The 14100-nt window shown below is 37.8% G+C and overlaps 1 protein-coding gene across 10 annotated transcripts in view; it reads left to right on the forward strand.

Annotated features, from left to right (window-relative positions):
- Positions 1-14100, forward strand: part of RAPH1 (Ras association (RalGDS/AF-6) and pleckstrin homology domains 1) — an 83158-nt gene that overhangs the window by 59200 nt on the left and 9858 nt on the right. For 7 of the 10 annotated variants that reach the window (XM_074364127.1, XM_074364126.1, XM_074364123.1 and 4 more), the window contains 7 exons: positions 829-950; positions 2217-2282; positions 3642-3785; positions 4656-4766; positions 9999-10097; positions 10992-11112; positions 13913-14058. In XM_074364127.1, coding sequence (XP_074220228.1) covers positions 829-950; positions 2217-2282; positions 3642-3785; positions 4656-4766; positions 9999-10097; positions 10992-11112; positions 13913-14058 — 809 coding nt within the window. The remainder of the gene's footprint in view (positions 1-828; positions 951-2216; positions 2283-3641; positions 3786-4655; positions 4767-9998; positions 10098-10991; positions 11113-13912; positions 14059-14100) is intronic. The other 3 variants (XM_074364133.1, XM_074364124.1, XM_074364131.1) reach the window with 1 other exon arrangement.

Below are 14100 nucleotides of genomic sequence, written 5' to 3' on the forward strand. Positions count from 1 at the left end.
TAGAGATAAAGAGAACCACACATCTTCACTAGGAAGATATAATCATTCTAAATTTTATCTAATAGTAGCATTAAAATGTATAAAGTAAAAGTTGACAGAACTACCAAGAGAAATTCACAAGTCAGCCTTCATAGTAGAATCTTTTCACCTAAGAACCTTTATAGTGATCAGTATAATCAAGCAAGCAAAAATGAATATAGAAATATTTAGAACACTGATAACAGGAAAGTATACATTCTTTTCAGGCAGAAATGGAATATTTCCAAAAAGTGATTCCAGTGTAAGGCCATCAGCAGCTCATGAGAAATTTCAAAAAACTAATCTTTAGAATATGTTCATTGAACGTATGTTCAGTATATTGGACATGTTCTTTGATTCCTAATTTAGAAATCAGAAGATACATCTTTGTTTAAAATTAAACAGAACTCATGGATCAAAGAAATCATCTTGGAAATTTTTTAAATGACAAGAAATGAATACTGTTGGGAGTACTTAATACCAGAATTTATGAAATGCAGCTAACATGTTGGGGTTAAGGGTGAGATGGGAAAAAGCTGAAGGCTGAAGAAGATGCTGAAGTCAAAAGACCTAGATTCTGGTCTAATTCTTCCATGTAGCAGCTGTGTGACCTTGCTGAAGTCACTTAACACCACTAGGACATATTTCCTTATTTGAAAATAGAAGGAAACCAGGTAATCTCTAAGGACTAAGGGCTGTACTGTCAGTTAAAAGTCTTTGGTTCTGCTGTGAATTACTTCACGAGGTTTCATGTCTTTTATGCAATTCTGATCAATACTAACAGAATACTGATATTTTATTTGCGGACAGAGAGAATCTTTGAAGACCATGAAAACTTGGTGGAAAATCTTCTTAACTGGACAAGAGATAGTCAAAACAAGCTTATATTTATGGAGCGAATAGAAAAATATGCACTTTTCAAAAACCCACAGGTGAGACTGTAGCTTACAGAGGTCAGGATTTTTAAATGTTTATATTACATAATTTTATATGTTTATATTATATAATTCTGTCACTGCTGAGTTAATAGAGTTAAAAGACTGGCAGCCACCCAGTTGGAGCATTGTGGCTGCAGAATCTCAGCATTCACTAATGCTGAGACGGAAAGTCTGCTGGGACCCAGGTGTCAGGCCTCAGAGAGGTTCCCAGTCCCACAGAGCCAGGTGGGGTGAGCCCTTGGGGAAGCAGGATCACCTCCAGGGGGGTTACCAGGTTTCTGTTCCTAATTCAGAGAGAGCTGTTTTGAACCCAGCAATTTATTTGGTGAGTTTCTCATCCATCAAAGAAAAGTACTTGCATATTTAAGTTTCTCTACTTTTGTTATTTATCCAAATGACTCTATGATTTCTTTTTTGAGTTATTTTTGTGAAAATCCCAATAACCTTGATTATAAATGGTTCCACATTCTAATGTATGTTACCTTGATTTATTTGGTATCTTTGCTTATTCCAAAATAATGTTTGAGTTAATCCATCCTATACCCAAATATTTATAAAAACCAGTAAATGAGCCAGAACAACCCCACTCTAAAAAGTAGTAATGAGGAAAAATAGTAGTAGTTAAAGGTATTGAATAGATATCCTTCAGATGGCTGAATAGTGACACATCTTTCCTGGATATATTTTAGTGAAGAATACACATTTGGAAATACCAACAGATCTTTTTATGGATGATTGTGAAGAGATTTTTCCGAAGGCTATTAATTAGAATTCAGATTTAAGTTGAGTCAAGCAAATGAGATCACAGTAGTATCAGAGAATTTGGGACTTCTTCTTTAAAAGCGAGAACATAGTAAATTCTCTGCATCTGGATCAGTTAAGCTCAGCATATTTTAAGGAAATTTGCCTTACTTGTTGTACTTAATCATTTGTAAACCTTTCAGGTCCTGTAAGTGTAGCTTTCATTAGATACACCAAAACATTTGCTAGCTGCCACATGCAGTATCACCTCAGGATTTGGGGAGGGCGGTTTATGGAATAATTAAGGATAAATGGATAAACTAGGGAGGAGGCCAGTGGTTAAGCATCTCTGTGAAGATGCCATGAACAAGTTGCTTTTCGAAGGGACTTCCCTGCACTCTACACAGGCAGAAGTTGACACAGAGTTGCTGTGTCTCTAGAAGAAATCATATATGCACCTGTGCCAAGGGAATAGTACAGTGGGTTTATCCTTTGACTTTGATTTATTCATTTTTCCAGAATTATCTTCTGGGGAAAAAGGAAACAGCTGAGATGGCAGATAGAAACAAAGAAGTGCTGTTGGAGGTATGACTCTTGCCTTCCCTCTGTCCCTTTCCTGCATGTTATACTACTAAAGTCTTAAGCCCCTTTTTTGATGTCAAGTATGTTGCTATTTTGCCAAGCTGTATACTAGTGGACTAAAAGGAGTTAGGAGCTTGTAGTAGCTGACAAGTGGGAAAAAAGGCTGGCCAATGAAGGATGTGATTGCGCCGTTTCATCCGCTTACCCAGGGAGAAATTTGAATATAGTTAGCTGTTTACAAAATATTTCACGCTTTAGCCTTAAATAACTCAAATAATTTTTAAAATCATAATGGTTATTTTCAAAATATATGTATCTCCTTATTTTAAAGAGCAATAAAACAAATTTAAACATAATTGAATTTTTGCCTTTTGCTGATTTTACAGAACTAAGCCAAAGAAGTTAATATGTTTGAAAACCTAAATAAACTTACTTAGCAACAAGGCTCTTAGGAAGATGAAGATCAGCCCTCAGCTTTCATAGTGATGCTAGCTGTAATTAAGAAAACTGCTCTGTATAATTCCTGATTTTTCTGAATTTTGGGGAGAGAGAAGTTAATTCATTTCATGTGTTCATGTTTAGTGAGGGGGTTCTACTTTTCTTTAACCAAATACATGATTGATTTTTTAATTAAATTTTTATCTAAGTATAGGCATTAGAATCCAAAATTTTGAGTTTGTTTACATTCCTTTCAACCCAGTATTAAATATTTTAAAAATAAATGTCCTTTTGTTTTAAAATCATATAAATTGATAGTTTCTAAATTGTAACAGTGTAATCATTCATTTAGCATGTTGCTTTCTTTTAAAATATATTCCTACTTAGTGTGACAGCTAATCTAAATGTGTTGTTAATTTGAAGAAAAAATCTAATGCTTATGTGAGCTCTGACACTTTCATTAAATTTACTGTAACTATGCTGTTTACAGATGTGTTTAAGTACTGTTATATGCAACTCAGTTCACATTTCAACTTAGTTTCTTCAAAACAATGTCAGGTAAAAGTTCACAGAGATTACCATAGTTGTTCCAAAATAAAGCCATGTTATGTTTAGAGTAGAAAGTTCTGCTTTTGTTTTTGTTTTTATGTTTGGCGGGGGGAGGTAATTAGGTTTATTTATTTATTTTAGTGGAGGTACTGGGGATTGAACCCAGGACCTTGGGCACGCTAGGAATGCGCTCTACCATTGAGCTATACCCTTCCCCCTAGAGTGGAAAGTTCTAATTGAAGTAAAATTAGCAACATGGTTTTTATACAAAGGCCTTTTGGTTTAATCACAATGTCATGCATTTCACAGGGGTAAATATAACTTTGTTCTGAGAACTCAAAGATCATGTCTTTCCAAATCATCTTTTTATTTTAGGAGTGTTTTTGTGGAAGTTCTGTAACTGTACCAGAAATTGAGGGAGTCCTTTGGTTGAAAGATGATGGCAAGAAGTCCTGGAAAAAGCGTTATTTTCTCTTGCGAGCATCTGGTATCTACTATGTCCCTAAAGGAAAAACAAAGGTACATGTGACCTTCTGTTGGTTTTGAGCTTCCTCATTATGCTGATTGATTTTAATTTGTAGTGAGCGTGCGGACAGGGTGCTCCAGGCTCTGATTTGTTTCAACTCCTGTAGGGCACACATATTGTTTGTTGATTGATCTCTTACAAGGAAGAGGAAACCTGAAAATGTTCACTCTCTGATCATTAGTTGGGCCCATCTCAATTCTTCTGGCAAGTTTGAAATCAGGCTTTTTTTTTTTTTATTATTTTGGCCCTTCTGCCAGAGTTGTTTTTGCTTGTTACTGTTTTGGGAGAACAGCTTTCTGGGATTACAGGCGTTTCAGTCTTGCTTGGGTAATGTCTTCTGACAAGGGCCCCTGTGGTAGCTGTCACTTCTGTGCTTACTGGGGGCCCATCCAGCACTGTTGAAGCTCTTTACAGTATCACCTCATCCAGTCTTTTCCACCACCCTGAGAGGTACACATTGTCGCCCATATTTAACTGGTGAGGAAACCCTGACTTGAGAATTGCTGTACTTGAAATATGCACTACAGGCACTGAACTACGTATCTCTTATTCTTTCCAGAGAGCTCTGTATATTGTCTTGTGTTTAATATACTGTACTGTATTTAAAGCTCTTAAAAACTCCACCCATTCCAAGCAAGTCATTGTTCATTATGAATGGCAAGACAGTATGAAATAGACTGCCTTTTTTGTTGCCTAATGGGTTAAAGAAGAAACATTTACAGAGAATCTCACTGTCTTGTCTTCTGCAAAATAGCAATAATTTCTACTTGGTAAAGTTCGATTTTCAAGTAGAAGCTGTTACTAGTGATATTTGCATGTTCACACATTGTTGTTAATTCAGTGTTACGGGCATTTTATTTTAGGTATCTCGGGATCTCGTGTGTTTTCTCCAGCTGGATCACGTCAATGTTTATTATGGACAGGACTATCGGAACAAATACAAAGCACCTACTGACTATTGTCTGGTGCTCAAGGTAAACATGTGACTCTTTTTGGGAATTTTAATTGATATTAGTCATAGAGCAGGTTATTGGACATCACAGAATAGTGATCTCCATCAAGTATATTATTTTTGCTTTTTCTGTAGGTTTTTGAAGGAATGGTGAAGGATAGTAAGGAAAAGAAGCATGTGTTATCCCGCAGCTGACCTTAGCTAAGTAGCCCTGATTAGATTGATGATACTAAGAAATGGATACTGGATTATAAGCTTTGAGTCATATATAAAGTGGATTAGATTATAAATTTGAGACTTTCAGTTAATCGTAGGCTTATTTTAGGAAAGCTTAAATCATAGCCAGATGTGGGAAAACAGGTATTTTGTGTGTTTTAGTTCTTTTCCTGTGCTAACTGAGCTGACCATCAGAGGGCACTGTGCCCACGTTCAAAGTGGACTAGCTCTCATCTGGTCCAGAAGTGATTCTTGTCTCTCTTTTCTGAATCATAGCCCTGGTAGTCCACACATGTGTTAGGACCCCTCTGGGCTGTTTTTAGTGATTTTCTTTCCTTTATCCAAACTCTTGTGTTTTTTACACTGATCATATCTGTACTTTTGAGAACTGACATTTTTAGTGAATTTTTAGTGATCTGTTGGAACATTAGGAACGGTAACATTGAAACATTCAGGATAATTATGGAGATGATTAAGTTTTTCTCACTGGCCCCATTTCAGTATACCGTTGGTATCTACATAGGTTTTATATGTTTATTTATGTCATCGTTTTATTTTGCTTTTCTCTGAGAATTGTCAGTTGGGTTTGGGGAGGTGGTGTTTGTTTAGAGTTTTGGGATAGAATTTTGATTGCTTTGATAAAATTAGGTGTATGTAATTGCAACCCTTTATTAAATAACCTGTCTTGAAGAATACCACTATATCATTTAGATTATAGCAGCAAATAATTTTCTTTAAGTCAAACTAAAGTAGCTTAATCCAGCAGTTTTCAAAATGTGGTTCCAGGGCCCCCTGGAGTCCCTGAGACCCTGTCAAGGATCTATGATGTTGAAGTTACTCTTCTAATAATGCCAAGATATTATTGTCTGTTACACTCTCATTCTCTCACAAATGTATAATGGAGTTTTCTGAGATGTTATCTTTGCTCCCCTGGGTAGTTGGAATCTGTATTTGTATATTCTTATACTTATAACTTTTTCTCAGCTTTAATTTCTTATAAGGTAAATAGCAATATAAGTCACAGTTATGTGGGGGGGGGTCTCATAACACAGAGACAGTAAGAATTGGTTCTTTTAATGGCACAAGGTTGTCAATGAGATCCCAAATTCTTTCTGTCTTCCCCTGTTCCATCTTCTTCATGTCAGCTTATTCTCAGGCCAACTCACCTCTGACATGAATGGCCACTGCATGTAGACCCAGCAAAATCCTGCTGAGGAAGAGGGACTGTTTCTCCTTGTATTTGTCTTTTTGTAAGAGGAACGAAATATTTCCCAGGAGCTACCAGCAGCCCTCCATGTGGGTCACTGGCCTGGACTACATGCCCACTCTTACACCAATCACTGGCAGGGAACAAAGCCACCATGTGTGCCTTCCACTAGTCAGATTCACTCTCTGGGGTGAGGGGTAGACATCCCAACAAATTGAGGTAGTGGGGAGGGGATACCTGTGGGGAAAGCAGCTGTCGGTATTTATTAAAGCCAGAAGTAAGCAGGAACACTGACTACCACTCTGATCCCTTTTGCAGCTCACAGAATTCTTAGGTTAAGAATATTTTTTGTTCCAAGGGTGTTTTGTTCGTATGTTTTTATATAATATATATAAAGATTTGTGTGCATCATATTTGCTTTTAGTAAAGTAGGTTAAGCTAAATTCATATATTTATATTGTCTACCTGTTTATACCTGGAAGTATTTAGTGCATTGAAATATCTAACATAATAGTAAAAATAATGGCCACCATTTATTGAAGAACTCTGGGGTGGCAGGCGTGGCACTCAAAGCACGGTGCACACCAATCTCACACATCTGTTCTAGAATCCCCCTTTTCCGGGTATGGAAAATGAGATTTGGAGGTTCAGTTTGCCTGAGACCACACAACTATTCGTATTTAAGACATGTCTTTTTTTTCCTGTAAGTCTGCACTAGATTTTGTCTGTATAAAGTATTTTAATTCTTGAGCATATGAGTTTTGACAAACAAATGACACCAAAAAATGCTGCCCCACAAGGTCTATGCAAATGCAGGTGTAATTATTTGTAGGGCCTGATCCCTTTTGTCAGCTTTGGGCTATAATGACTAAGTACTTCTGAGTACTTCTAGTGAATTGCAGGATACAGGAAATATATACGCACTTGTAGGAAGTAATAAAACACGTCATTTAGTAATCAATTTTTTTAAAAGTAATAATAAAAATAGTAATGAGGAAGAGCTTATTCATGAAATTTGACAATATAAGAATAGATAGGATACATGTTGATATATTATCTAAAAGAGGTACACACTTGGGGTACACGTATGCATGTATAACTAAGCTTCTTACAGGAGACTTGTGTTTTTAAAATATATATACCATAGCGGTTGTTGGAATAGAGCTCAGCTTAGGCAGGTCTAAATTTTCACTCCTTAAGAAATGAGGCAAAGTAATTTATTTTAATATGTTAGGTGGGAAGGAAAAAACAGTTAGGATTAATAGCATTGATAGCCTTGCTTGATGTAGGGTTGCCCCAAACCTTCAGTTTTTAAAAAAACACTATTTCTGCAAAGCGTAAAAAAGCAAAGTGCAATAAAACAAGGTCTGCCTGTTATTCTCTTTGGCCTCTTTAAGAATCTAAATGTTGAGCTTTTAGTTTTGAGCAGAGGATGTCTCCTTCATACTCACTCTTAGCTCTCATGTGATTTTTTAAAGTGGGGGAATAATATTGTGGAAGAAAGAGGACTGAGGCTGCAGATTTAGAAGATGTCACCCGTAATAAGGCAGTAGTATGATATAATAACTAAGAACCTGAGCCCTGGCATGAGATGGCCTGGTTTTAAATCCTGGTTCTTTGACTTACTGGTGAGCAACTTTGAGTGCTGTCTAAATCCTTCTGTGCCTCAGTTCCTCCTTATATGGTGGAGATAATAATATGTAACTCAGGATTTCCTGAGGATGGAATGAGCTAATATATGTGAAATATTCAGCATATGTCTGGTATATACTAAGTGCACAATAAATGGCACTTTTAATAAAAAATAACAATATATTATCAGAACAGGTTACCTCCTGAGGTATCGGTGCAGAGCCTGGATGACCAAAATAAAGGCTGTAGAAGACATGCCTTTATTACGTAGGAAGTTGAAAAAGAATTTTTGAGGTCTAAAATGAATTTTAAACCAGCAAGTAATCTGCAGACACTGAATCATAAAGTACTCAACAGGGTATTATTTAGGTTCCCAGGTTAGAGAGATGAGGAGAGAGGATAGAGGAAATCTTTGATTTTCTCGGATGTATTGATAAAAACACTCCCTTTGTGTACAGAATGATTAGCGCACACACACTCTGTGACAGGGCCACTGCTAATTGAACACCCATAAGTGGTAGCCCTGCTCTAGGGAAGTGAATTGGTCGAGGATGGTTTGTAAATCACCATGAAGGGCAAGGACGGTGATAAAGGCCAAGAACCATCCTGAACCCCTTGTTTGTTTGGATGTCTGAATCCTACCCGCAGGCAGGGCCTAAGGGCAGCAGGAGACGGGGAACGGTGCTTTAAGCCCTGGTTGTCAACACTAAAGAAAGCTCGCTTCAGTCAGCTCATTTTATCTTCTGCACAAACTGTGGCCTCTTCTGTTTTGCTCACACTATAGTCTGCCATCTACTTGAAGCATCTGGCAAATAGTTCTTGCCCAGTAAATGTTGGTTGCATGAGTGAATGAAATAAAATCCCCCTTCCTTCTTTTATAGAAAAACACATACACCTCTACTTGTCTTGCTCTTGCAAGATTGCTGTGGTGTTTTATTACAATGTGATTTAACGAGGACAAGGGGATATGTTCCAAGGGAAGGCTGTGAAGCCTGTATTATCAGGGGAGAAAACTGTTAGGTATTGTTCTGCTAGCTTCTGATTGTTGAGGGTTTATTGTTTAGAATTTGACTGTAGCCGTCAATAACTTAGTTGGTTTTGGTATTAAATGTTTTATCCACAGGAGCTGAGCTCTGTGAAGCAATGAATAGAATAAATGGATGTACGTTTCTCTCATTGTAGGCCTGAGGGATTGATTTTTAACAATGCAGATAACATAACTTTTATTGGTGACCATCTCTTCTTTCTGCATTGAAAATTTATTCAGATTGCTTATTTATTGATCTTATGGGTTTTTCACAACAAACAAATATGGTCAGAGAATTTTTATAGCCTCTTATAACTGAACATAAATTTAAACATTTTTCCACATAAAATAAAGTCTTTTTAAAATTTTTCAACAGAAGAGAGAGGTAGTAATTAAGAATCATGACATCCAGAACCAAGTGTGATTTAGGGTTTGTCTTCCCAGGGTGGTTGTGTCCCAGTAGAGTTAAAATACCTTAAGTCTGTTCTAGCACTTGGATTTTGTAGCTGAGGTCAACTCGGTCACCTCCCATCCAAGCCTCAACTGAAAAGTACGTTGAGTTGTGACTAAATCGAATGATGCCCTTGGCCAGAGGGCAGGTGCGGCAGGTGGAGGGACCTGCAGAGTGGTGCTCAGTCCACAGCAGGGAACAGCGCTAAGTGTGAGCTCCCCTTGCATCGCAGGTGCTGTGCCCAGTGCTTCATTCCCCACCCAGGTGTTCACCCCCAGAGAAGCTTGGAAGCTTTACCAGAGACTCTCATTTGGGGGTCTTCTGATCCCCTGATTCCAGTGGATTCAAAGTAAACATTCTCTTCTCTTTTTATAGTCTTATAGATTAAGAATTCCTCTGACCTTGTTAACCTAATGGACTTTGTTTCTTTGAAATGTAGATAGGTTATTTGGGAGATTCTCATGAAGTGAAGGTTTGTTGTTTTTTTTTTAACTTAAACATCTTGACCTAAATTTTAACACAAGTTCCTTTCTTGTTTATTTTGTATAAATACTCACAGGTCATTTTGTTTGGCCGTATGGATGTTTAAGAGGTGTAAATTATTTGGCCATTATTCCGATGACCTATGACTTGTCAGGATATGTTTAAGTTTTGATAGAGTTTGTTTATTTCTCTTGAGTTTTCCAGGGGACTGAGTCGGATTTTACCTTTAATCTTGCAGCACCCACAGATCCAGAAGAAGTCTCAGTATATCAAATACCTTTGTTGTGATGATGTGAGGACCCTGCACCAGTGGGTCAATGGTATCCGCATTGCAAAGGTAGGTTTTCTTTTGATTTGATAATGGAACAATGGGTATTTAATGATATGGTTTTGGTTGTCATGACAGTTATTTGGTTTGTTTCATGTTCATGATTTTGCCAGTGTCTAGTTTTCGCAGGCTGAAGTTTCATGTTTGAAATGTCTTTTTTCCTTGGTGATGGGGGTGAACTTTTAATAGTTGGTATCCAAGAAATAATACTGCTGGTAAAGCTTATGTAGCACCAAAGTGAATTATTTTGGCTTTGGAGAATGCACTATATGATTCTTACATAGCAGAGTTCAGCCTTAACAAAAGAAATTTCTTGAATATTAAACTGCCTTGGGGGTCAGGGGAGGAATGAAGAGGTGGAACACAGAGGATTTTTAAGGCAGTGAAAATATTCAAACTGTATGTTACTGCAGTGGTAGATACATGTTATACATATGTCCAAACCCATAGAGTGTTCAACACCAAGATGATGATGTGTCAGCGGAGGTTCATTGATTGTAACAAGTGTACCATTCTAGTGGGTACACTTGTTCATAATGGGAGAGGCTGTGCATGTTTAGGGGCTGTGCATGTATATGGGAAATCTCTGAACTTTCCTCTCAATTTTGCTGTGAATCTAAAAACGCTCTCAAAAAAGAAAGTCTTAAAAAAAATCTTAAGGACATCTTAAAAATCTTAAGGACATTAGGATTATACATAATGCTTGAAGAGATATTTATTCAGTTACTTTTAAATTAAGTAACAAAATAAAATTAATTGTAGGCATAACAAAGTTGCTGTAGAAATAACTGAAAAAAGTCTTTATAGTGACAATGAATTAATCAGAATCAGGTATTAACTTCTTGCTGCCTTTCTAAAAATGAGGAAAAATGAGTAGATTATGATTTACTGCCTTCTGTTTAGTACGGGAAGCAACTCTACATGAACTATCAAGAAGCCTTGAAGAGGACAGAGTCGGCTTATGACTGGACTTCCTTATCCAGCTCCAGCATTAAATCAGGATCCAGTTCTTCTAGCATCCCAGGTAGTTGAAATGCCCAAAGGCCTCCTCACTACCAATGTGGAAGTGTCTCTAGAGATTAACAGTAGACTCGGTTATCTCAGCCTGATTTTTAAAAACCAGAGCTGTGCCTAGTTTCTAAGTTATAATCAATAGGTATATGGGCTTTTATTATTTTTTATTGTTAGAGGGGATAATATCACGGGCTAGTTCACAAATGTGTTTGATGGAAAACCAGTATATAGAGTGGTAAAGCCAGGAGCTTTGTAATATATTTATAAAGTTTACTTAAAACTCAGTCATATTGCTGAAAAACAGTTCTTGATGCACAATTGGGGATAGAAAGTTGCTTGGAGAAAGATACTCGGATTCGTGGTGAAACTGCCCTCCCTCCCTACGGTTTCCTGACATTTCCGTAGAGTGGAAACAAATAGAATTAGTTCAGTTGAGGAAGATGTTTAAGTCATCAAACTATAGTTTTCAGAGGAAATCAGTGATACTCAACAGGTGCTGATTTTCAGATTCCTACCTCCTTTAAACAAGTGTGTTGTGATCACATATTAAGATAAATGCTTCTTTCCTTTCAAAATGATAGATGTAAATGATACCTGTGTCATCTAAAAGCATATGTTTTTCTTTATTCTAACATCATGTTATGAAATAATTACTTTAAGAAGCATTTGACTTAAAAGTTAGATTTCAGCCCTAAATAAGTAAAAACACATTTCGACGTGTGTGTACCTGGGTTAGTGCACACACATACATTTCCTAGTTCTGTCCACTGAGAGAGCTAGAAGCAGTGACACCCTGGTAGCGGTGAGAACGCCAGGAGCCTCCATCTCGGTTTCTCAGTGCAGTTTTCCAAAACAAAGGGGCCAGGGCTCTTTGGTCAGTGGCTGATTCTAGGGCTATGGCAGAGAATATGTAAGATGAGCCTGGAGCATCATGTGCTCAGAAAACCAGTGATGAGAGTATGTAAAAGGGACACAGGAGCCACCCTGAGAGAGTGGCCAAAGTTGGAACAGTTTGAGCAACAAAGTAACAGGATTATAAGCCAAATTTTAAAATAAATAGCCTTCAGTCCATGGTGATACACTGACCCTTGATACAGTGTGATGAGATTGGCATTTCCCCCCTCTTGATCTTCCTCCCCAAATCCCGTAACCTCAGGGAAAAACATCAGATAAAATTAAGAGACATACTGTGAATACCTGACCAATACTCCTAAAACAGTCAAGGTCATCAGAAACAAGGAGAGTCTGAGAAACTGTCTCATAGGAGACATGGCAGCTGACTGAAACATGGGATCCTGGGTCAGAAAATGGACATTATGGAAAAACTAATGAAATCCAGACAAAATTTCATGTTTGGTTACTGTAACATGAGTGTTGTTTCCTGTCGTGACACAGGTACCAGAGTGTTGTAACATGTCAACGAGATAAACTGGGTGCTAGGTGTGTAGGAACTCTGTGTGAGCTTGCAACTTTTCTGTAAATCTAAAACTGTTATAAAAGAAAATGTCTATTAAATTGGGGGGAAGAAACCTTTGTGGCATTGGATTAGGAAAGGCAGGGTAAGAAGCGTATGTCACAAGTAGGGTTATAGAAAATGAAATTAAGAGAAAGACTGAGGAAAAATATCTATTTTAAAATATATATCTTTAAAAACGTATATAGTGTTTAACAGTACAAGTGCTTCCACACGTGATTTTATGAAGTGGTATGGTGCCTTTCCTACTGCAGCATCGTCTGTCTGTATACATTGTGTTAAGTATTAGTCAGAGTTTTTAACGTGAATTGTAAAATCATATACCTTCATGCTAAAGAGAGCTCCAGGATCCACATGTTCCAGGCTCCTGTCTTACAGGCTGTGGTCCTAGATATTAAATAGGGATGAAGAAAATAGAGTAGGTTTTATCCTGTATTGCTTATATTTCTGCCCTGAGGATACTGTCTTAATTTTATTCAAAGGAGTTTGTGGCTATTATCTTTGTGGTACTTCAGTTAATTCGGCAGGACTTGCTTAATACTGCATTCTAATAATATTCACTTCTCACAGAGTAATTGGATGGGACTAGCTTTAATATTTGAGTCTCCACCAGATGCCAGGCATTGGGCAAGGTGCTTCCACAAAGTTATCTTGCCTGACTTGGAGTCAGTCAGTGAAATAATCTTCCCAGTCTTTTTACCCTGTGTGTCAGTCAAATTGCACTGTATCCTCAGCCATTCCCAGCTCCCCTGAAGATGTCTTCATGCCCTTCCAGGAAGCAAGGCTCCAGCACAGCTGCTGCCTTGTGGTGCCAATACCTGAATCCCTAAGAACATACTTCTCACTTGGGGAATCAAATTCCAAGTGTTGTTCATTACTGAGAAAAAGGAAGCAGTCGTCACGTTTAGACCTAAATTCGTAAGTGAGGCGTCTCTGGGCTGGCCTGGAGCAGGGGTATATAAAAAGATTGATTCTCAAGGTAATGAAGATACAACTGAAAAAAAATTCCCTCCACTGTTGATGGTTCATTTATTCTCTTATTTGCTAGGAGCTCTTACAAGCCAGGTTGTCAGAATACCAGTAATGTTATATGAACCTTCCGTTGTAATTAGCAGTCTCATGGTGATGAGAATTGAGATTTCCTGTTTGTCCTAGGATGAGAGAAGTTTTGGAAAACACGGGTTGTGTTTATGTGAAATGAAATGTTTGGGTAAATGCAACTTGTTGCCATTCTACGTCACATCTGGTCTTGTGTGACAAATCTGTCTAAATGTGTGATATTCATACTGTCACAATACTGACTTATTTAATCTGATTGTTTAAAATCTGTTTTAAGCAGAGTCTCAGTCCAATCACTCCAATCAGTCTGATAGTGGAGTGTCTGACACGCAGCCGGCGGGACACATCCGTTCCCAGAGCATCGTGAGCTCCATCTTCTCCGAGGCCTGGAAACGAGGCACACAGCTGGAAGAGTCCAGCAAGGTAACGCGCGGGGTCAGGCTCCGGGGGAGGGCTGTCGGTCCA

Source organism: Camelus bactrianus, chromosome 5 (assembly GCF_048773025.1).
Source record: "Camelus bactrianus isolate YW-2024 breed Bactrian camel chromosome 5, ASM4877302v1, whole genome shotgun sequence".
Classification (NCBI taxonomy): Eukaryota; Metazoa; Chordata; class Mammalia; order Artiodactyla; family Camelidae; genus Camelus; species Camelus bactrianus.